At 48.5% G+C, this 23,749-nt stretch overlaps 1 protein-coding gene across 1 annotated transcript in view; it reads right to left on the minus strand.

Annotated features, from left to right (window-relative positions):
* Nucleotides 1-10,353, minus strand: part of FOXK1 (forkhead box K1) — a 55,550-nt gene extending 45,197 nt beyond the window's left edge. The window contains exon 1 of the mRNA XM_084536271.1: nucleotides 9,614-10,353. Coding sequence (XP_084392397.1) covers nucleotides 9,614-10,095 — 482 coding nt within the window. The 5' untranslated portion in view covers nucleotides 10,096-10,353. The remainder of the gene's footprint in view (nucleotides 1-9,613) is intronic.
* Between the last annotated feature and the right edge of the window lie 13,396 nt (nucleotides 10,354-23,749).

Below are 23,749 nucleotides of genomic sequence, written 5' to 3' on the forward strand. Positions count from 1 at the left end.
AGGATTAGTGTTAAAGGCTGCTCCGAGGGTAATTTAGATGTTTTAAAAGCTGGCATCTTTTGGACTCGGAGCCAAATAAGCATTTGGGGCATCAGAGAGCATCCCTCACACATATGTCTACAAAGTGACACCCACCTGCAGCCTCCGAAATACTGACATTGGAAATGAAGGTTAGAAGAGGATCCCAGGCACAGCTTGGTGAGACAAAGCCTTCCTACTAAAGAAGCAGAAAAGAAATTCATCCTACTGTGGTTTGTTTTAAGGCAAAGGCATACTGGAGACTGGCTTGGGAAAGACCACGTAGCAGGACACGGCTAAGATGGCAAACAGCAAAAAATAATCCCAAAACTGTTCATGTATCCTAAATCCTGACAGCATGTATGACTGTACTGAGGAGTTTCTTCCTTGAAAAGAATTTAACCTACTGAAGTGACAGACTTGTGCAAAAAGACAGGACACTTGTATGCTGCCTCCACAATGGTTTCATTACCTTAAAGCAGGACATTTTAAAGAGTTCACTTGTCCTATTACCAGCATATTCAACTACACCCCTGCCTCCTTATAGTATACAGAGCTAGGGAAACATTTTACTTTGGTGCATGTATCTTACCTGGAAGCTTCACACAAACTTCACAGTTTGTAATACCAGCTTTTTGAGGAAGAGGACTCTAGCCCCTTTCTGCTACAATTTTGTCAATTCTCACACTTGTAATGCTTTCTGGTGAAGCACAAAGCAAGATGAAAGCGAGAAGAAACCGAATCACGTGGAAAGGAGGATGCACCCACATGTCACCCAGAGACCTCAGATTTAGTATCGCCGTTCATCAAAAAAATTTGTCTCCCGAGTTCATTTGAGGCTCAGTTTGCAGCAGAGCGCTGATCTGGGCCACTCGGTTGTAAACAGACCACGTGTAAGTCTGAACTATGTGACTGCACCGATTTCTAGCAGCCAGTTTGCTTACGCCTTGTTTACACAAAACACACACACACACAAAAAATAACCGTGCTAGCAACGCGTTTACTGAACCAGTGCACATCAGGAATATTCTCCTAAGACCTCCTGTGCCTGAAGAAAACATCAGTGCTCGCCTTAATACTCCATAAATAAAGGCATCAGCCACAAAGCATGTGTCAGTCTTTGTCTTCCTTCGCAGGTCTTAACCAGGGCACAAAACAGTTTCATTACGGCTTGTCTCATTAGCCAGTGTCTAAGGGAGACGTGGTGGAAGAACCGAGATAATAATTGTACAGCCAAACGGCCAAGACAGAAGGAGGCAAAGCCACCCAATTGCCAGGCTTGTTGACAGTCAACACCCCTTTACACATGATGGGCTGGCAGCCAAGCCAAGATATGCCACCTTACGCAAGTCATGAAACAATTAAAAAAAAAGAAAAAAAAAAAAGATCAATAAGTAAACAGCAGTTGGCACATCTCCGACACCGAGAGCCTGCCCTCGCTGGTTTGGACTGCACTCAAACTGAGTACGAAATGCAAAACCACTTCTGGCCTACCCATCAGGTGGAAACAAAATTTGCTTTCTGTGTCCGGTTCTTTTCTCCTCCCACAGCATCAGGATTGTGAGTGTTTCAAGAGTCCAGAGTTCTTGTGCCCTGGAGAGAGGAAAGGCCTTCAGTTGCTCAAGAACAAATCCTTTAGCAAGTGCACAAACTGGCTCTGCAGGGAGTCCAGTCTTGCTTAGCCAAAATGCTGGTGGCTTCCGTCCGTGGCCTTAAGGGAGACAGAAGATTAAAACAGTTTGTGTGGGAAGCCTTCCCAAGGCTCTCTTTAAAGTGGCACGAAGCAGAAAAAAAGGGGCATGGCTGTAACATCGCGTTTCAGGGAAGGGGAGGGATGCTTCTTCCACTCTGCTTATGCCACGGGTTTTGTGTCTCCCTGATCCACCCCAGAGGATGGAGTGTGCTGTAGGTGCACGTGGAGAGTCGCAGGCTCTTCTGCTCGACAGCCCTGAACGCAGGCTAAGTGATAAAAACGTGCTCGAAGTTTCCTTCCACTCACCCTCCTCTACTAATCACGCAGCGTCTATTAACAGAACCGAAGACCGTTCAGCTTTGCTCCCTCGGCTAAGGTGGAATTCCCAATTCACTTCTGCCTTATTTCTCGGTAACTGTCAAGGTGTCATCAAACAAGAGGCAAATTGCTGAGCTGCTGCGCTGAAAGGCGGGAGAAAAACACCGACACAAATCGGAGCGTGCATGCACACCCAGCAAACGACAGCCCGAGAAATTAAACTCCTTTTCGAATCACTAAAAATAGAGTGGGTAAGGGAGGGAAGGGACTATCAATCACATCTTCCCGAGAGTTGCTGAATATTCAAAGAACAGGCTTCTGACAGAGTGCTCTCCAAAGACTGCTTGAAATTTTTATGATAAGAAATGTATCAGGATGAGAGAAAAGGCACAGCAGCCTAATGAAGAGCAAAACACACAAGCCAGAAGTGGATACAGAGTATTAATTAGGCCATTAAGACCCTTAAATGTCCAATAAAATATGTATTTCATAAAAATTAAGTGCCATGCAAAAGTAATGCACGCATGCATTTTATTGAGCTGTTCTGAAGGAACCGAAGACGTAAATCACTCGCAAAAAACATTTATGGACAAGAGTGAACAGACAGTAAAACTGCATCTGTATTACGAAAACAAAGAATATACTGCTGCAAAGAAATCTTCACTCATTTACCTAAGCAGGAGATCAGTGCTCTGCCTAATTGCAGGCAGCCTGCAGTCAGCTGGAGTGGGGAAACTTGAAAATACTCAAAAAAAAGCTATTCAGTGATTAATATGGGACTAGGCACTGAGGTGAACAAATGCATCAAGACCATAAAATCATTTGTACTCACAATTAGTCAATTAACCAAATAACCTGGAAGTACGTTAAGGTGTCTGTCATAGCCCACGCATTCAGGAGACAGAAGAACTGCTTGAACCTCGTCACCTTACCGATTCCTTCAGATCCCGGCCACAAAACGAACCTGTAATTCCCCACACCTCCAGCTCCCCGTATTTTTCAGTCTGCTACATCGGGGCCTGCCAGTCGCTTCTGTTTCAAATGTTTTAAACCAACATTTAAAAGTCACCCAAGCTAACCAGCCAGAAAGCACTGAACCAGCTCTTAGAGCATTTATCACCTGTCCCAGACATATAAAATTGTCAGATGACAAAGGCCTTAACCACTTAATAAACTCTGGAAAGCATATTTAGCTTTCTTTCTTGTTTGTTTGGTGCTGCTCCCCTTTTAAGCAGGAATCCAGAAGTAGGATAGCCCAGCTGTAATTCTGCAGCCTTAGGAAACCCTTCAGGGGTTGATGCTTGGAGCAAAAGCAGCTGGAGGTAACTGTCAGATCTCAGACAGGCACCAAATCCCTTACCAGGCACCAAATCCCTTACCAGGCACCAAGCAGCCTGTGTCCTTGCTCCCCCAAAGCACACCGCAGCTCGCCCAGCTCCAGCCTCCAGTGGCTGCAGAACCTCGGGTCGATGGCAGACACCAAGGACTACACGTGGGCCAGCAATAAGAGTTTATTTGTGTCTCATGAGTAGTAAATTCAAGTAGTTTCCTGTTCTTTACCAACATCCTGTTGCCACATCTACTCCTCCAGGAAACTGCAACACCGAGCAAGAGCATTTGGCATCACACACAGCAGCTCGGACGCCAAATGGCTATCGGAGCGCAGTTACTAGGAGCTTGCTTACAAAGAAAACAACCACTTCAGGCTGGTCCTCATCTACACTTTCAGTTCGTCGGTGGAAGGCTGAGTCCCATTTTCTGAAATTAAAAAAAAAAAAAAAAAAAAAAAAAAAAAAGGTTCTTCTGATCTGTTGCCTGAAGTCAAAACAGGAACCCTGCAGCGGGGATGCTCACGCAACTGGCACCAAAATAACTAAGATGCGAATTACTGAAGGTCTCATGATTTTTATTCCTGTGTTTGTAAGAGCAAAACCTCTCACACTCATTCATCCCCTAGACTTCTGTACACAGACAGCAACTGGAAGCATCCCCGAGTCAGCTGAGCGTTCATGTCAGGGTTGAGAGTTTGTGAACAGAGAAGTTACACCAGCACAACTTGAACCCACGTTACAGCCTCAGCCTTTACAGCTGAGATCTGCACAAGAATGCACAGGACAAGCGCGGCGTGTTCTGGTTACATTAATCTTTTCATCATCAACACATCAGCTAAACTGAACCCAGCTTGGTTGAAAGGAATCCCTAAGAGAGCAGACACCGAGTTTTGCATGGCATTAGTTTACATTCGCAGCCTGACTTCCAGCACAGCTATTTTTGAATCAACAGATCGAGCACCAGTCTCACTTAATGAGAAACTCGCCTTAAACATTTAATGTAACCCATGACAAATTGAGGCGCGTAGCTAGGAATTATTACTCGACATAAATTCCGTAATTAAAATGAAGCAGCCCTTTATCACAGCCTCGCTGCGCAACAAAAAAAACCTGTTCGGTCTTTGAAATCAGAGCAGGAGAAACGTCAGATAAAGAACTAAGACAGCAAAGCTTGAAAGAATTTCTAGCAAGAGCAAAACCACCATCCACTAGCTGTAGCAAAGCGAGCGATGCATTTCGAACAAAGGAAAAAAACTGTTGTAAATGCCGATTACGCAATCTTTAAGGGCTAAAACTGCACGAGGAGTTAACAGAGTCAACAGACACACGCAGCATTTCAGCAACGAGCAGCTCTGCAGTCGTGGTTCTGTGGTCAAAGCACTTCCTTAGCACGCGTACGCAGGGCTCGCAGTTCCCTCCGAGCTGTAAGGATACCCACACTCGCACCCACCGTGATGGCATCGTCCTAACCACAAGAATGGAGGCCGAGTGGTTAGTGAGGTCATCAAAACACTGACACGCCGTGCACATCTCCATTTTTCAAGAGCGGGTCAATTTTTACTTGAAACGGAGCCTCGGGTTCCTGGCTAACAGCCTGCCCCGTCTCCCTTAGGGAATGGGAAGACTGCTGGATCCAGCTCTCAGTTTTGGGTTCCCAGACCCCAAAGGCAGCGACACCGCCGCTGCCCACAGCATTTTGTGGGCTCAGCACCCCGATAGCTGCTCGGAGCATTGCGCTGTTTATTTTTGTCAAGTTTATTAAGTGCCTAGCAAAATGCCATTATAAATAAAGCAGCATGCTCTTCGCATGCAGAGCAAGTTTTCAATTTATAATGGGGCTCGTACACATAATAGATTTTATTTTTAACTCCACGGTTTAATTTTACACATCCACATATTTACTCTCCAACTAAAAAAAAAAAGTAAAAAAAATACTCCATTCACCCCTTCCAAAATGCTGTAAGAACTTCGGGTTTTAAAACTTTTTTTACGCTTATAAGTCTCACGCTGAAAATATCAGCTTACACTGAAAAACACCAACTTTCAGCTCCATTAACAGCTCTACTGCAAAGCTACAGAACGGGCACAAAAGCAATAAGCAAATATCCCATGAAATGCTCGCAGACAAGCACCATTTTCCAATCTATTGAGCTCCCAGTTCAGAAAGCTCAAGTGCCATTATCGGGCTACGCTCGATCAACATTTGCAGTTTTTAGTCAATAGGACTTTTGTACTTCGGAGCATTTGAAAACCTGACCCATAGCTGCTTAAAATTCAGGTTAGCAAGCTTAAACTTTCAACTTCTGTTTCAGTTCCTTCGCTTCTAAGGGCGGAAAACGCTTATTTTAGTTATTGGAAGTCTCTAACTTGTTACTGTCACTTCTTTTAAAAATTGAGTCATTCTGAAGATTGCAAAGAAAAATTTAATAATCCAATGTCGCCCTGATCCTGCAAACACCTGATTGCACGGTAGATTTGAAGCTGTACCAAACAGGACTGTAGTGTTACCATTAAATAACATTCAGAGAAAAATTATAGTTTGAATCATAAAGTCTGTGTACCAAGACCCATCTTTATTTTTTCCCCTCCTATTTTTTGACAATATTATCGTCCTCAGCAGGAAAAATTACTCCAGCCAGTGATTCCAGCTGTATCTCAAGTTTTTGCTTGTATCAACAGTTTAAAAATCCAGTGCTTACCCTAACCAACAGCCTTGATTTTTTTTTTTTAAATATAAAACTCAGCAACATTTCTCTACGGATTTCCAGCCTCCACTAGCATAGCTAAACGGAGTTTCTAGCGATCCTTAATTTTCGTTAAAGCACTTATGCTCAATGTAAGTACTTCCATGATTTCATCTTGATTTATTTGTAATGCCTGCTGTAGTGCGACACTCATGTTAATTAAACAGATTAAGGGGGCTTTGGCCGGACTGCCGGCCCTCCGCTCTCCTACCCACTTTGTTTCTATCTGTCATTAACCTCTAGGAAATGCCCTTCTTGTTGGTCGTTACTGTTTAATTACACTTCACAGTTATGTCATCACATCTGTGAAATATAATCGTCCGTAACAACACAGCTGTGCAACACGACACTCCTGCCCGGCAGTGAAATCCTGCTCACAGCGGATTATTACACGTACACACCGAGGGGATGGAGGAAGTGATACGAAACTTTTCCAAGGCCCTCAATTTTGAACGGGTCTATTGTTTTAGGAGGTGCTGAGAGTCTTCAGAAAGAAACATCTCCGAACTCTTCCTCTTTCTTCCCCTCCCTACTCCTCCCTGCAAAATCTTCTGTAAATTTTAGGAATTACTTCTGGACTCAGGAGAGGGCTGACAACACAGGAATGTTTATGTAGAGCGAGTGAAACGGGAAGAAACCTCAGAAACAGAATGTGCAAGTCCAGGATTTATTTTTTTATAGTATGAATTACATCTGAAAGACATTTTTTCCATGGAATCCTCTGCTTCCATTCATGATCTCATGACCCACAATCATCTCCTTTGCTTGTAATATCAAAGCAATGACTGTACTCCTAGAGAAGAAATTGGACTTTGTATATTTTTTGCTATCCTTTACTAGAAGGGGGAAAAAAAGAAAGGGGACAGCTATTCACACAAGCAGTTCTTCGAAGTTTACCAGCAAGCATTCCCCATATCACAAGGGGCTTCCATCTAAATCACTGTGTGGAGCAGCCACTAATTCCTAAAATTTAATATAAACTGTACATTTTAGTGGCAGATGGAGATGATGTGGCTGTACCAAACAGGACTGTAATGTTACCAGAAAATGATACTCAGAAAAAAGTGTCGTTTGAGTTGTAAAGTCTGTGTACTCAGACCTATCTTCATTTTTATTCCTCCTGTCTTTGACAATATTAGTTGGCTAGCAACAGGCATACAGACTTCTCCGCAGAGAAGAAATGGCAGCGACCAGCGCTTTGTTTTGCTTATGTGGTGGGGGTGTGTTTGTGGGGGGAGCAAGGGTGGGACTGGGAGGGAGTTGTCTGGGATAGCAGTGAACAGGAGAATAGGTTTAAACCTCAATAGAAGCTGTGTATTATAAGATTTGATAGGATTTTTTTTTTCCCCTGGTCTTGATTACAAAAACCCTTGCCCTGCCAGGAAAAGAAAAGGAGTTGTTTACCTGCTAGAAGCAAGGGGGCAAATTCCTTTAGATTGATGCAAAACATTTTCCTACTCCAGAACTCAGAAAGGGAGGAGCATGGCGTTTATTTATGTAGCTCAAACAGTGACCAAGCAAAGAGGATGGCTTACCGAACAGTGTTCCTAACTGCACGTTGAACTCCTCCCTTTGAACTGATGAAGAAGGAAAATTGCCATTCCCACACCAGAAGTCGTGAGCAAATGGAAGTGGGGGGAATAAGCAACCAATTTGCTGCCTGAGAGAGTTTTCGAGCACAATGCTTATGATTAACCAAACGAAGAAACAGAGCGACAGGGAGAAGAGAGCTTGCACAAACAAACCCAGGACCAGAGGGAGCAAAACACCAGAACTGCCCTGGGCTTTGGGTGGTCTTGTTTTACAAAGCAAGATTAATTAAACAGACACTAAAGGACATCTCTTTTAGAAAATGAAACACGTTACAAACCAAAACGCCTCGGAGAGCGAGCAGCTAGGGAGTTATAACTAAATTACTAAGTACAAAATGAAGCAGCCTGCAGAGGAAATGAGTAATTAAAAAACCCTCCCCTGAGCAACAGGCTGGCGAGAGAGGGATAACTCCGGGACCCTTGTGCTGGAGGTGAGCAGTACCAAAGCCAAATGCTGCCAGCTGAAAACGGATGTTTTACACAAGCACCGAGAGGCAGAGAAATATCGCTCCCTGCCCTTGAGGGGGGGTTCTCTCGGGGATCACAGCAGACACAGCCTGCCCAGCGGGACCTGAAGAGATGCACGCAGGAATTACATCACCCACCGCCGCCACGCTGCCACCTCCGGGGTGAAGCGCTGCAGTAGTTGGACAGTGCTCAGCAACCGTAAACAGCGTTTTCGGAGGAAGAAATAGATCGGCGTCGACCTCATCCTTCTTTCTGCGCTTTCCCCAAACAAGAAAGCTTATCTAAAACATAACACAGACAACAGCTGCCCCGCTGCTAGCACCAAAGCCACTCCTGCAGCCTTCTCTGTAAGAGGAAGGTACCCGAGGTAGCTGCTCTGCGGGGGTCCCGGTGGGCAGCACCACCCTTGGCCACCATCCCCACGGGATGGGACACCACTCCCTGTTTCTCTGTTGCCCCGTAGAGACACGAAGAACAACACGCAACTTGCCAACCCTAAAATAAGCACTCAGACGAAGTGGTTTTCCAACTTTTTCCACTAGAACTTTTCCAGGGAAGACAAACCCTGGGCGTAGCGAGTTTCGGCCCACTGGTAAGAGCCTTTCTCGTTTATCTTCTGGGAGACCCTTAAGGGCCACCGGTTGAACGTGAGCCTGGTGGCAGGCAGAACCACCACGGGGACAGCTGGCTGAGAGGCACCCTACAACAACGGGGTCATGCTTCGTCCCCAAACGTGGTTCTTCTGAGTGATCCAGGCCTGATGCACGTTCCCCTTTACACTTGCAGATGCCCAGGAAGGCGAGGACACCCCTTGCAGAGCCACAGCAGGAACTAACGCCCTGCTAGCTGGCTCTTCACCGGGTGGACATCCCCCACCACCACCCTGTGCCCCCCATGGGGCACCCTGAGCACACCCCTCACCCACTGAGGCCTTTTTGACACCAGGGGTCCCTCACCACCCCCTCACAACCTGTGGCCGGCCCCCAACCCTTTCAGGGGAGTTTTAGGTTGGATCTTAGGAAGAACTTCTTTACCAAAAGGGTTGTTAGACATTGGAACAGGCTGCCCAGGGAAGTGGTGGAGTCACCATCCCTGGAGGTCTTTAAAAGACGTTTAGATGTAGAGCTTAGGGATATGGTTTAGTGGGGACTGTTAGGGTTAGGTCAGAGGTTGGACTCGATGATCTTGAGGTCTCTTCCAACCTAGAAATTCTGTGATTCTGTGACTCTGTAACCCCACCTCCTTCAACAGCAGCCCCCCAGCGGGCAGCGAGACCCCCACCTCAACCACAGGCCACCCTTTTCACCACCCCCCGACCCCCTTTCCCCAGCGGGACCCCCTCAGGACCCTCCAGCGGGGGGTTCACCCCCCCAAAACCCGACCCCTTCCCCCCTTCTCCCCCTCGGGCTTCCCGCAGGGGGGCGCCGCCCCCGGCCCAGCCCCACTCACTGCGGCGGGAGCAGCAGGGCCGGGCCGCCTCGGCGCTGGAAGGCTCCGTCCACGAAGACGCCGTTCTTGCCGAGGCAGCGCAGGTAGAAGTGCGGCTCCTGGAAGCTGAGCTGCAGGTGCCGCCGCGAGATGAAGCTGGAGTGCCCCATGTTGACGTCCACCGAGCCCTGCGACGAGTTGCGCCCGATGGTGACGGCCGGCTGCCGCATGAGGAACTCGAACTCGCGGCCCTGCAGCCGAGCCAGCACCGGCCCGGAGTTGGAGGCGGCGGTGGAAGAGGTGGTGGTGGTGGTGGAAGAAGAAGAGGAGGAGGAGGAGGAGGAAGCAGCAGCAGCAGCGGAGGAGGCAGCAGCAGCAGCACCGGGCGGCCCGGCCGGGGGCGGCGGCGGCCCGGGAGGGGGCGCCGCGGCGGGGCTGCAGGGCGCCGAGCGCAGCGCCAGCAGAGCCCGCGCCCCGCTGCTGTCCTCCCCGACTTCGGCCATGTTCCCAGGCACCGAGCGAGCCAGCGTGCCGGCCTCCGGGGCGGAGCCGGCGGGGCGGTCGGGAGGGGAGGAGAAGCGGGGCGGAGCAGGAGCCGAGCCCCGCTGCCTTCTTCTTCCCCCTGCCTGCCGCCTCCCCGCCAGCTCCGCCGGGCAGGGCCCGGCCCAGGCAGCGCTTTAAGTGGAGGTCCGGAGGTGGTGGGGGCTCGCAGCGCCGCCTGCAGGGCTGCGGAGCGATCGCTGCCCGGCCTCGGGTGCTGCTGCTGCTCCGGGGAGAGGGCCTCGAAGCGCCGTTAGGCGGGGCAGGTGGCCCGCGGACCGCTTTTAGGGGCTGGGGGGTGGAGGGTGCGAGGGCGCAGAGCACCCCCAAAGTGGCTCAGCCGCCCCTCAAGGGGGATAAGATCACCCCTCAGGCGGCTCAGTCCCCCTGCAAGGTGGTCCAGACATCCCCAAAGGGGCTCAGACACCCCCAGCTCAGTCCCACTCCAAGGTGGCCCAGACACCCCCAAAGAGACTCAGACACCCCCTCAGGTGACTCAGATACTCCCCAAGGTGGCTCAGTCCCCCTCCAAGGTGGCCCAGACACCCCCTCAGGCAGCTCAGTCCCCCTCCAAAGTGGCCCAGGCACCCCCAAAGGGGCTCAGACACCCCCTCAGGTGGCTCACACACCCCCCAAGGGGGCTCAGTCCTTCTCCAAGGTGGCCCAGACACCCCCAAAGGGGCTCAGACCCCCCCCTCAGGTGGCTCATCCCACTATTTCTTCCCCCTGGAGAGGATAAGAGGGAAAAGCCCACAACAGTGGGCTCCACGCGTTGAAGCAGCACCCCAAGGGGCTGCCCAAGTTCATTTTGTAGCCCCCTGTATCCTACAGAGGTCCCCCCTGGCCTTCCCCGCCTGGTGTGGCCCTGGGGCCCCACAGAGAAGCAGGGCTGCCACGCTTCAGGCTGGCTTACACCTGGTGAGACCACCCGGCATCACCCCTAACCATTATACAACTACACGGGGATTTAATTCCAACACGACCGTAATCCCCTGAACTGTCTGCCAAGGGGAAAACATCCCTGGTACACCGAGGTGGGAGTTTAAAAAGTAGGTTTTATACACACACAGTTCTTCAGTGTAAAGGGTATGTGTGTGTATGGGGGTTGTTTAGCTTACATTACTGTACTAATTAAAATTACCTTTTATTTTTTTATTTTTCCTGAAGTTATTTATATTACCTACTTAATAAAGATCATGTTCTTTGCAACACCACCACATCTGTGGATCATGTATACTCTACTGTTTAGGATATCCAGATTGAAAAGGTAAAACTTTTCTGCATAGGCAAGCCAGTGACACTATGCAGAATCCCAAATTGTTAAGTAACCAGAAAATGCAATAAATTTGAAAATCTTGAGAGAGGGAACAGCCATAATTGCTTATTGCTTTGGCTCACGTGGGGAGTGTGACAGCTCTTAGCAAGGCTGCTCAACAGCTTAGAGGAGATGGGAAAAAAATAATCCCATAACCGGTCAAAAGTGCAGAGCAAATTTCAGATATGAAGACTGTAATTAAACGAGCTGGAATTGGTCCAAGACCACAAGGTTAACATCCCCGTTCCTGGAACGTCTTCCTTGAGATGTTTAATGACTGCTGAGCAGTTGGGACCTGAGTTAGACATCTCACCCGAGACATTGTCTTCGGTTAGAGTGCTCTTTGCCACTACAGTTCAATACCAGTGGAAAGGAAGAAAGACCAGTGCCACTTAAAAAAAAAACCACCACCAATATCACTTCCTATGCAGCAGTGTTTGCTCTCAGTGGGACTGAGCCTGGCACAGCAAAGGGTTGTGGTCTCCAGGGCAGGAGATGAAGTAAAGGCATCCCCGGAGGGGACTTGGGAAGGAGGGAGGTGGACAGAAGTGGCCTCCCTGGAGGCCTGGAATTAAATTACTGCTAAAATAGCACTCTCAGACATCGAGGAACAAATAAATGGGGCCATGGCTCACAGCAGTGGCATGCGCTGCGTAACCTGGGCTCCAGCAGGCAGCTGCTCCTCTCAGGCATGCAAGCTCCTGTCCTGCCCCAGATTGCTCAGCATCAGCAAATGCTTGTGGCCACCAAGTAACGTAACCATCTGGTAGGTGAGAGCCAGTGTCACACGCTGCCTGACATCAGAGCTGGCTCATGCCTTTTGTCTGTTCACACTGGGGTGAGAGTACTGCTAAGCATGCTTTAAAATGGCCCCAAGCTGGTAGGCGTGCATGTGCAGACAGGCAAAGTGAAACCAGGCGCTATATTGGAGCAACTGTTGAGCTGCCCAAAGAAAGGGAAAGCAGCACTGGAGGGGTGTGGATTTTAGTTCGTGTCTAAGGCTCTTCCAGAACCCAGCACTGTGCCATCCATTCAGCAGGGCCCCAAAAATATCAGAACTAGGGTGAGGCAGTTCCCAGACAGCGTCAGTAAATATTTCCAAAGCTGCATAGGAAAATGGGCTGTGATGCAGTCGTTCCACACACAGGAGGTACCAGCAGCCCTGGGGACCCATGTGGACAACTGATGTACAGCCAAGAGACGTGTCGCTGCAAGGGCTGCATCCCATTACCTGTCCCACACTGGGTATAGGCTACAGATTACTGCAGCTCCAGTCGGAGAATAACTCGCACACAGCATCTGTGCACCAGGAGAGCGGAGCTGGGGATGCCGAAGGGCTCGTTCACACATGTCACAGCCACCCCCCACCACCGAGACACTCTCACTGCATGAATCAACCAGCGTGCATCTGCGTTTCTTCCGACAAATCTTTTTCTTTCTGACGGAAAATTTCTTCCGAGAGGAATTTGCTGCTTACGCTGGAAGCGCCGCTGAGATAAATCCCAACTTCACGCAAAATGCGATCAGGTGGCAGAAAGAAACGGGGTTCCTCTTGGCTGCCTGGCGGGTTATGCTTCGCATTGTGTCTCACCAGCCCGCTTGCCTGCGGCATCCGTTCCCTGAGCTCGGTGCGTGGCGAGCAGCAGCACGCTGTGCTCGGCAGCCTCTGACGCTCTGCTCGGCTCTAATCCACCCTGCAACAGCATCAAACTGAGGGCCCTTCAGAGAAGGAAACGCGCTGCGCTCCTCCAATCGCCTAATCCTGCTTAAAGTCAAGCCGGCTATCCCAGTGTAAACACCTGATGTAAATGCGCTCCGAATTGTTTGAATGAATCTCATTCCATATGGCTGGATTGACTTTAAAGTGGTTCATTTTCCTCGGCAGGTTTTGGACAGATGCGTCTGCAGGTGTGGCCAAACTTCCTGACTCTACAAGTTGCATACCAAAACATTCAGGTGGCTGGGAGCCACCAGATGGATACCACAAAATGGGAACAGCCGCAGCCCCTGGGGATGGGACAGGGTGGGGGGGACGACACCACGGTACCTGTGCCACCCCTTCAATATACCTAGGAACTGGAGCTGTGCAAAAAAGTGCCATCTCCAACTATTTCTCTGTGCTCCAGACCGGCCAGATGTGGTATGCCCACACCCTGCCTACACAGCCTGTGCACAGGCAGAAATAACCTGCTGCAGGCAAAACCCTTTGCAGTGACACCCTGCGCCCTTTTGAGGCATTGCCCTGTGCCACCACCCCTGTGCCAATAGGCCAGCCTGAGCTGGGAGGGGAAATTAAATGCTCAAAGCAGCTGGGAAAGGGACAGGAACAGCAAGCAGCGAGGACAGACCCAGCATCATGCAGAGAAAGGTGCAGAACCCGACTTTCCTTTGTCAAACATTTGCTTGGCAGTGTGTCATTGCTGACTGTCTTCATGTAGCACCATACAGCAGGAATCTGTTTTGTGCTATCAGTTGTGGTCAAATGAATGCAACGGGTTGTTCTGGTCACCCAGATATCACTGCACTGGGAAAACAAATCTCATAAAAATGGTGATAAAAGGCTATGTTTCTAGGTCTATCTGCTGGGTGGCATCTGCTTAAAAACACTTAATTTCTGTAAGTTAAATGCTGCGTTCCTCGAGCAGTTCGCAGGGCTGTTTCTCTCCATCCTCATGCACGAGACAGAATACATATTTATCAAGCCCCAATTCAGCAAAGAATCTGCCCAGCTTCAACACCGCAGGAAATCTGTTCTACCCCCAGACCAAAGCGTAATTGAAAAGCAGCCTCGGCAGAGAGGAAAGAAGTGAACTGCATGCTGGGCATGAGCCGCTTGATGTATTTACCCAGCAGCTAGACAACACATTGATGCTAACAATGAAAGCCAGCCTAATGCGCGCAGCCCTGACCCAGGGAAGGAGGAGGAGAGGAGCGAAGGAAAGCAATTACTCCAAGTAAAAGAGGCTCTGCTGTCTCCGTGCAAGCCTAGTCCAGCATTTCTCAGCCTGATCGGGTTAAGGGGGATGTAAAGCGTGCATCGTTAGCGAGCAAGCAGACGCTTTGGGTCCATCACACATACCTAGATGAAATAAAGAAGAGGGCAGCATTCCCTCCAATTCGACTGCTCCTGCACGGCTCCCCACAACCTCTTTCCCTTCTCTCAGCCATAAAGGCAGCTTTTAAACACTTTTATGGCTTCTGTCCAAGCTGATTGGAAGCAGATGCAAGTGATAAGCACCATGCCCTGTAAGTGGGGAGCTGCTTTCCCTTACACACCTGTGTGCGGGAGCGGCCTCACTTCTTTCTCCACTTGGATGGGTTTTAATTCCCTTTTCTGTCTCTGAAATCACAACACTGTGACATGGGAGCGAAAGGGGGTTTGCTCTCACGCTCCTTTGTTAGGATTTTCTTCTTAACCAAGCTGTTGCAAGAAGTCAAATCGAATTTGGGCTGCCAGGTTTGTTTTGAAACACACGAGGCTATCTGTCCCGCATGGTGCCTGCCCCAGCCTCCCATGGGATTTGTACCTGTTTTCTCGATCCTGTTGAGTGCTCTGTGCTTTTAACCCTGATCCGTGTGCCTCCCCAGTGATGTCCTTCGGCCCTGACCTGGGACAACCCTCATATACCTACAGAAACTTCAGCCACAGTGTGGGTGCCTGACCTGTGAAGCCTGCAGCAGCGAGGATGCAACCTGCTGCTGAGGGTCTGGGGAGCGCAGCAGAGCCCTGATCTCCTCAGGGACAGCCACAGATACCCCTCCTCAACCAGAACAGCTTTACAAATCCTTCACAGCAGCTCTGAGCCGGGGTTTGATCCAGATGGGCTGATAAGAAAGGGCTGGCCTGTGGAGGAGGTGATGCATTGATACAGGGGCTCTTTCTTTTCCTGCACAGCTTTTAAGCAGCAGAAGGCTGAGGAAAACAACACTGGTGATTTGGCGATGTGCTGGGAACACTCACGGTCCCAAAAGCTCACAAGGGGTGCCAAACACCATTTCTCCTGATGCCAGCAGGCTGCTAGGCTGAAGGGAGCAGCGTCAGAGACAGAAAAAGGTGGGCAGACTGTGGGACCTGTCCCTTGAACAGCACAGACCCCAACAGCCAGGACTGCCCCCTGTGAGGGGCTGGGGGCTGAGCAGGGCTCAGCACCTGCGAGACGGGGCTCGATGAGACGCTGCATCCCACAGCTCCCTCCTGGGAGCAGCACCACCCAGGGAGGTTGTTCTTTCTATTGCAATCAATTTGTTTCTTTTCTGAATCAGCTGCCATCCTGTTTACTGTAAGCTCCACGATGCTGGAAATATTTCCCTCACAGCTTATTTAGTTTTCAGAAAGGGATTTTTTTTTTTTTTTCAAATCACACTTATCAGAAATGTATTTTCACAGCAAGTTCTCCGAAACACAATAAAGACCCAGGAACATCTGATGCCCAGACTCTGCCGTTGCCTAAAATATTATATGATCTGCTCGTTCCCAATGCAGATATGCTGTCGCTGTTCTAGAATCCATGCCAGGGACTGCCTGATGTACGATCACCCATTTTGGAAAGCCTTGAACGAGACCATTTGTTGTCGAGATAATTTTACAAAAGCAATCCCATTTCACAGGTTGCAGTTAAAATAATTCATTAACTTTGCACTGTTGTGTGTGTTTTGAGCTTTAAACCCACTCTGCTAACTTTCTTTCAGTTTGGCTTGAAACTCAGGCCTCAGCGAAATATATAACACAAGCCAGCTCTGAATTATTTGCTTTGGTCCGTTTTTGAGTGATCTCATTTTCTCGCTTTCCATCAATGTGAACAGAGAAAGAAAAATAAAACACAAACTTCTCAACAGCTAAAAACAACTGAACCAATAAATATAAAATCTGATATCAAACATGAAACATTTCAGCCTGAAAGGAATATGTTTTTGGACTTTTATGATCAACTGTAGCATATACTGCCTGTCTGCTGCTGAAAACAAGCTCTGTGCAGTGTCTGGAGGGCTGGAAGCAGCAGATCTGAAGTATCTTGCTTTACAACCTGCCCAAGAAGCTGGAGAAGCCAGTAAAGCTACAGAATTTACCCTGTATTATTACAAAACATTTAAACAGGAAGGCCAGGACCTGCATGTTTGCTGTCCCAACATCCCTCGTGATTCACAGCTCTGTAAAGCGGGTGCCACGTGCTGCCCAAACCACAGTGGCCACACCTGATCCCAGCTTCCTTCCTGCGTTTTTACAGGCACAGAGCCCACATGGAAGGTCTGGGTGATCTGGAATCAGATCCATGACCCACGGCATGGGCATGGAAGGCATTCACGACCTCTGTGCTGTGAACAACCCAGCAGCCTCCACCCTGTGTTATCCCAGGCATTTGGAGCGGTTGCATTCAAGCATTTCTTGAGCAGATCCCCCTTCCAGCAATGGATAACCTTCTTTTTAATCAGCTTCCTCCTTTTTAATTTGATTTAATCAGCCATCAGGCTGCTGGTGAAGAGTGACACACCAAAAGATGCCCTTCAAAAGGAAAAAATAAAAAATAAAAATAAAATCAACACTGGGCAAACCATGCCAAGAAAAAAGGAAAAGGTGTGGATTCAGCCATTCTCACCCAGGCAGCTTGCTCCAAACATCCTTAAAACACAAACAAAACAGCTGGGTTGGACCTAGAGGAAGAACGTGGTGGCCGTTCTTCATGTGGCTTTGCTTCCTCTCCAATAATGGCCAGAAAACCAAGGACAGAAGTGAAGAGTACAGCATCCTATCGCTGAGCTGCTGAGGTGAGCAGGGGCCTGCATGGGAACTGCCCTTGTTTCCAGCCACTGTGCTGCACCCTGCAGAGGAGATTTGAAGTCACTGGGACCTGTTCAGAGGTCTGGTGCTCTCTGGGTTATTAAGCAGGGGCCAGCAAAGGCACCTGTAAAATATATTTATTTTCTGTGGCCTCCAAGCATCCTTTGGGATTGCTGGAGCAGACGCTGGGGAGAGTCCCCTGTAAACATCCTGCTGCTTTGCAGTGCCCTCCAAAGCACTGAGCAAACCTAACCCTCAATTATAGTTCCAGCACTAACCCTGCTTCCCAGTAAAATCCTGGATGAAGTGTGAAACTGTGTCCTATTTCCCGCTCTGCTCTGCCCCTTGCAGCTGGTTGCATTGGCTGGATATGTTAGTGTGATACAGGCATTTGCTCTACGTGCTGGAAAACACCAGATTTACAATCACTGTGTGTCACTCTAAGGGCACACTGTCAACTTTAGAAAAACATCTGCTATAAACTGTTTTACTTACTCACATTACTAATAATACCATACAGTATTAAAAGTGAAAGGATTTTAAAAATCCAATTTACTTGTCCTTCAGCCTGGCCACTGAAAAAAATCAATGAAATAGGTTTCACTTTTGTTTAGAGTAATTTTCACTTACCAGCACCCTCATGCTAATGTGCTTGCTTTACAAGCAGGAGGGGACATGTTTATTTGCCTAGACAAAAAACGTGTACCCTGGAATTTAAAAGAAAAAAAACTCCAAAAAAAAGGGTGAAAGACATAAGAAGGCACGAAAACATTTCTATTGATTTTTTTATAAATACATGTTTTGCAGAAATGAAACAGTTGCAGAACGTAACCAAAGGTCATTCTTCATCAACAAAATAATAATTATGTAAGCGTTTAATGGCTGAATCTAATTCAGTTTATGTTAGCAAGAGATTACTATTATGGAGTAATCTTTGCTAAAATTAAGAGTCCTGTTTTTCTTTTTTAAAAAGGCAGGCTTAAAATAAAAACAACACCAAACATTAAGAGTAGCCATTATAGCAAGTTTGGGTCTTAGATGAAGTTTGTGCCAGCCAAACTAAAACAGAAAATAGGAACTCTGTAGCCTTCAGAAAATGTGAACCTAACCCCAAGGGGTTAATTAATGGTATAAAATATAACCCCAGGTTATATGTTTGATTGGTGATAGGAAGGGAGAAACCAAGGGAATGCACTTTGAAACAGGTTCATGCATTTTGGTGCCTTCGTTCTCATTTTGCCCAGGGTGGAAGGAAATTTGGTGGCTCCTCACCAGCACCTGGTGGGTCTCATCCCCTCCAGCCTCCTTCCACCTGCCCGCGGGCATCATCCTCCCCAGAGCTACTGCTGGAAAACCCTGGCTCAGCATCCCCAAACTTGCAGAGAAGCAATCTGGATAGCCAGACGGGATAATTTCAGCAGGGGTTTCCTGCTCAGACAGTGCTGGTACAACACATCATCCCCCAAAACGCTGCTCCCAGCAGCTCTTCAGCCCTCACTGCTAAATCCCCATCATCGCCACTTGGCATTTTCTTTTTCTCCCCCTAGCCTGCCTGTAATAAATCGATGTGATGTTATCTCAGGCCTCCTCCTTGCTTCTCCTGGAGCGCCTCGCTAAAATTCGGCATTAATACTCTGTGCCCCTGGAATAAAGCCTCATAAAATATTGTTAGGATTGCTAGGCAACCGGGAAGCACGGTGGGAGCTGAAAGCAGCTGAAGTGGGCGTAGCGAGGCTGCGCCGGTGTGCCAGATGAAAAAGGGAGGCTATTCTTTGTCTCTTCACACCAGCAATGCTTCGCCTTTGGTTTTCTTTCGGAGGGAGGCTGAGGTATGACGCTGCCGGTGCACAGAGGTGCACATCTGCTCTAACCTCAGGTTAATCAGCCGGATGAGAGATGCACCTATCCGGAGCTTTTTGATAGCAATAAAAGTAAAATGAAGTTTTTACAGTCATGAAATTACCCATATTCCAGCTGTTTGCATCCTCCGAATGCTCCTTGTGCAAGAAGAGAGGCCACGCTCAGTAATGACTTGCTTTATGTGCCCTCCACCCCTTCTGCACACCGCAGCAGTGCTTAATGCCGACGGGCTCTGGAAGGAAGGGGAACAAATAAAAAGCAAGCGATTTATTGGCAGGGGCCAACACTAGTAATTGGCTATTTACCGATACATACGCAAGGATAAAAAGAAAATTGAATTGGGCTTGCAAGAACAAGGAGAGGAATTACGGGAGGTGTAAACAGGTGACGTTTACGGCTAGTTTCATTAGCTAAAATGATAAAAACCTGTCTCTGTTTTACCCCTCCTGTCTCCTTCCCCGTGAGTTGCTCACCCACAGCCCAGGCTCATTGTGAGGTTTGCTTCCCAGGGCTTCATTTAGCATTTTGTTTTCTGCTAAAGCAGCCAGTGCCCAAGCTGACCATCACATCGGTCTGCGTGGAGCCTGTCCAGGCTGTTAGCATCACGGCCTGCTCTCACCAAGTCGATTTTGGATGCTGTGAACAGCTTTCCCTCAATCTCCAAGTTCCTGGGGTGTCTGAAATCCATCATTCAGGCACCTGCAGAGCCTCCCCTGCTTTACTCCCATACCAACACCAGGCTTCATCTGCTCTGTATTCAGGCTGGGAGTACTTACTCATGCAAGACATTTCATCAGCACGGATGAGGGTTGCTGAAAATCAATGATGAGAGCAGGACCTGATGGTTTTGGTCCATCTCCTGTCAATGAAGATGTTTTCTGAGAGTCCAAGGCTCCTGGATATTCCTATATGGTACCAAAAGGGACTGCAGTCAGCCACATACACATCTCTCAAGACCAGTAATGAGTGCTAGGGTGAGGCTGTTGTTGGGGTCAGGCATCCCACAAGACCATTTTGTTGGAAGCTGTTTAGGGCTCCCCAGCTCCTGCCACCCTGCTCTCTGTCCCCAGCATCATGGGTGAGTTGTGGAGACAGATGAAATAAGGCCAGACCTGGGTTTTATCTCATCCATCTCAGAAAGCTCCCTCTTTGGTTGGCATCAGGGAGGAGCTGGTCCTCGTTGTAGCCATGGTAGTTATTTTAATAAAAAATGTGGCAGCTGGAAGTGTAAGAGGGATGGGAACCAGTGACCTTAAGAAAGGATAATTGCAGACTTGGAAGCAGTGCTAGAGTTAACAAAGGGACGTTTAATCCAATTCTCAGCTTCTATTTTAAGATGCTTTTAACTTTCCAAATCAAAAAAGGACAAGGGGAGGAATAAAAAAATCTCCATCGCGCTGCGATTTCTTAAGCTTGTTCGCAGCCCAAAGGTGAATTTTTGTGCGTGTGAGGAGTTTGAAGAAAATCCATTCAGCTGTTTCAGAGGTTTCAGAGCATGAAAGCAACATCTGGTTTAAAAATCAAAAATAAAAGAAATTCCCTTTGCTCATCAGAGTCAAAATGGGTTTTGGTTTCATGCCTCTGATTTGGTGTATCTGGAGCTGCCCTCTGGAGAAAGCTGGCCATTTCTATATTGATTTGGAGGGGATGAAATTGTTTTGCAAACAAAAAGAGAAGACGAGAGGCAGGCAGAGAGGAGGGCAGATGGGACTTACACCCCGAGCGTGCTGCTCGCATCCTGTCCAACATGGCACAGGCCACAGAGGCAGAGGTGCCCTCCTGCTTCCTACATCCCCACTTTAATTAATTGCACAAAGGATCTGGGGGCATTCAGGTATGCTTTGTGCCATTTGCTGTGCTCAGCGCCGCGCTATAGATGGCAGTGCAGGATGGAGCTTGCACACCCACTCGCTGCGATCACCGCCCCGCGATGCAACCTCGCCTGCAGCTCGTCCCAGGGCAGGGGATGGGACTTTCTGCAGATCTGTCTGAAATCTGTTGGGTTTTTACCCAGTTATTTAATGACAATACAACTGTCACCCCCAGAATTTACTGTGACTCCGTTGTGTCATCACAGGCAAAAGCATGAAGGAAGCTCTCTGCAAAGCAACTGCTGCTTCTAAGAGAGCACGCAGGTGCTCAAAATCCGCTAGCAAATTTGGGCATGATGTTGCAACATGGGAATAGTTTGCATTTCAAAGGGACCAAGCGGCTGATTTTTCTCTATGTTTCTCGGTCCAAGATCACATCTATGAAAATGCCCTGCTTGTACCGGAGTTTGCTGCTGTAGATGAAAGCACGCACCTTGTCAGCATGCTGTTGGTATTTATAAGGACACCAAAATCTCCACAGATATAACCATCCGCAGCAAATCTTGCCCGTTTTGTTCTCTCTTTGTACATCTTCCTGGAATTCCGGGACTAGGAGGAAGAAAAGAAGCAAAATTCAGCTCAGTTCTGCAATAGAAAATGCAATGCTGGCAGGAATAGTGATGCTGCCGAAGAGATCATGACAGGAGTGCAGAATATCATAAACAGTTACAGCAAGATGCTTTTGAAAAATCCCTCCAGGTACCCAGCTGCATCTGTTGATGCTTAAACACCTTTAGAAACCTGGCCACTGGCCCACTGCTCAAGATGTTAAAGAAAAAGGCAGAGAACAGCAACAGGCTCAAGAAAAGCAAATCTCTTTTGCCACCAGCAAAGGGAACAACCCTAACTTTTTACATGAACAGGGTGAAGAAAATTGCAAAAAAATAAAATGCCATGACAGTTTGTTCCTATGTTCATGGCAGCTGAGAATTGTCCTTACCTTTGTTTGGAAGATGGAGCCAGACTGGCACTAAGTACCAGCAGGCTTTTTTTGTTTTACCTTCATGCCCGAGGAAGAGCTGCCTTCTGCCTGCCCTGGCCCAGGCTGGCGGGACGCACCAGCACAGCCTGCCCTGACAAGGAGAGCCGCAGCACTTCTCTCTTACAGGATTTTAATGTCATCTTACACATCAAGAGGATTCAAATGACAAGAATGAATGGCAGTAGCCAACCTCATGGCTTGATATTCTGATGAAATGATGCCCTGGCACATCCATCATGCTGTTTTGCTGTCAAGAGAGCTCCCATCTCTGCAAGATGAGTGTGTTTTTCTTTCACAGTGTTGTTTCTTTTTTTTTTTTTTTTTAAAAAAAAGGAGCAGAAAAAGAAGAGGCAAGCATCTGTCCTCAAGCTTAACTACTACATAAATGTAACTTTGATACCAGGCACAGCCAGATACGCAGGATTCAGCTCTGAGCAGAACACACGAATGAACCCAGCTCCATCTGAAGGTGCACACGGGTGCAGCCCGCAGCGCGTGTAAGCACAGGGCTGAGCCTCTGCAAAACACAGCAGCTTAGGCAAGCTGAAAGACTGGAGGAAGATTCATTTCTTGCCAGCAGCATACTTAGACTCCGTGTGCCAGACCCTACCCGTTTCCCCAGCCGGCAGCTCAGCGAAGCAGAGGCGGACACGAGCAGGAGCAAAGCTCGAGGCGTGAGCGTGCAGCAAAGCAGCACGGCGAGGACGTTTGCAGGGGCTGCAGGGCTGCAGATGCTGTGCTAGTTGCCCAGGCAACACACACCCTTGCAAGGTGCCCCTTTGTCTTTCCCAGTTTTTAACTAAGGTGCCTTGCTCTAAAATGCAGATTTTCCAAGCTGTAAATAAGACTTGTCTCCTAATGCTCTTCCCCTCATCTTTTCAGTGCTCGCTACCAGCAGCACTGCTGGTGGCTAAATAAGACATAAAATTAAGAGCAGCTCCATGAGTACAGCTTGCTCAGGGTGGGAGAGGAGGTCTCCAGCAATCTCCCACAGATCTCCCATAACCAGGGCTCATCCCCTCTCCGCTGCCTTAAAATCTCAGGGTTAATGCCTTGCAGGAAGGGGGGCACAGTCAGCATTTTACCAGCGTGTCCCAGTTTTGCAGGATGCAGCCCTGTGGCTCACACTCATTACCAGACACTGATCCCATTGTTACGGAGCAAAATCACCAAGTGCTGAACGGAGCGCAACAAAAAACAGCAGAAGAGTAAAACTTGAAATGAGCTGGAAATAATGTCTGCTGTGTCCACAAGGCCCGGATTTGCTAATTCAACATTTGTGAGGTCAGTACGCTGGGGCGAGGAAAGGACGGTGCTGTGTGTGGGAACGAGGTCTGTCTGAAATTATCCTTCCTAATGGAAGGTCAAGCAGGAGACAACCAGGACAAGTGGTGTCTGTGCACCCCCGCCTAGAGAAGGGGACTGAAATACAGGAAGAGGAGCTGGCAAGGAGCCTCTGCTCCCAGCGAGGAGGTGGCAGGGGAGGGAGCAAGAGCATGGAGCAGCAGGTTTGCACATGAAGAGATGGGGAAGGAGGAATGTGGAATGAAATCATGCACTACATGCCCTGTGTAAGGCCCTGAGATATCCCCAGCCAGGTGCTTGTCAGTGTCCTCATGAGGCCAGCAGCCCTCGTTGGCAGGGTGACGTCCCCGTGCACAGCAAGGAGTGGGGAGCAGAGAGCTCGTTCTGACTCCTACGTAGCGCTTGGTCGCCCTATTTTGCTGCCTTCCCTTTGATGCAAAGAGCCTGTGGGGAATAAAGCGCAGTGGGAGACTGCTTACGTGGTTTCTAACCCATTAGTTTCTTTTAT

The sequence above is a fragment of the Aythya ferina genome (assembly GCF_964211825.1).
Source record: "Aythya ferina genome assembly, chromosome: 15".
Classification (NCBI taxonomy): domain Eukaryota; kingdom Metazoa; phylum Chordata; class Aves; order Anseriformes; family Anatidae; genus Aythya; species Aythya ferina.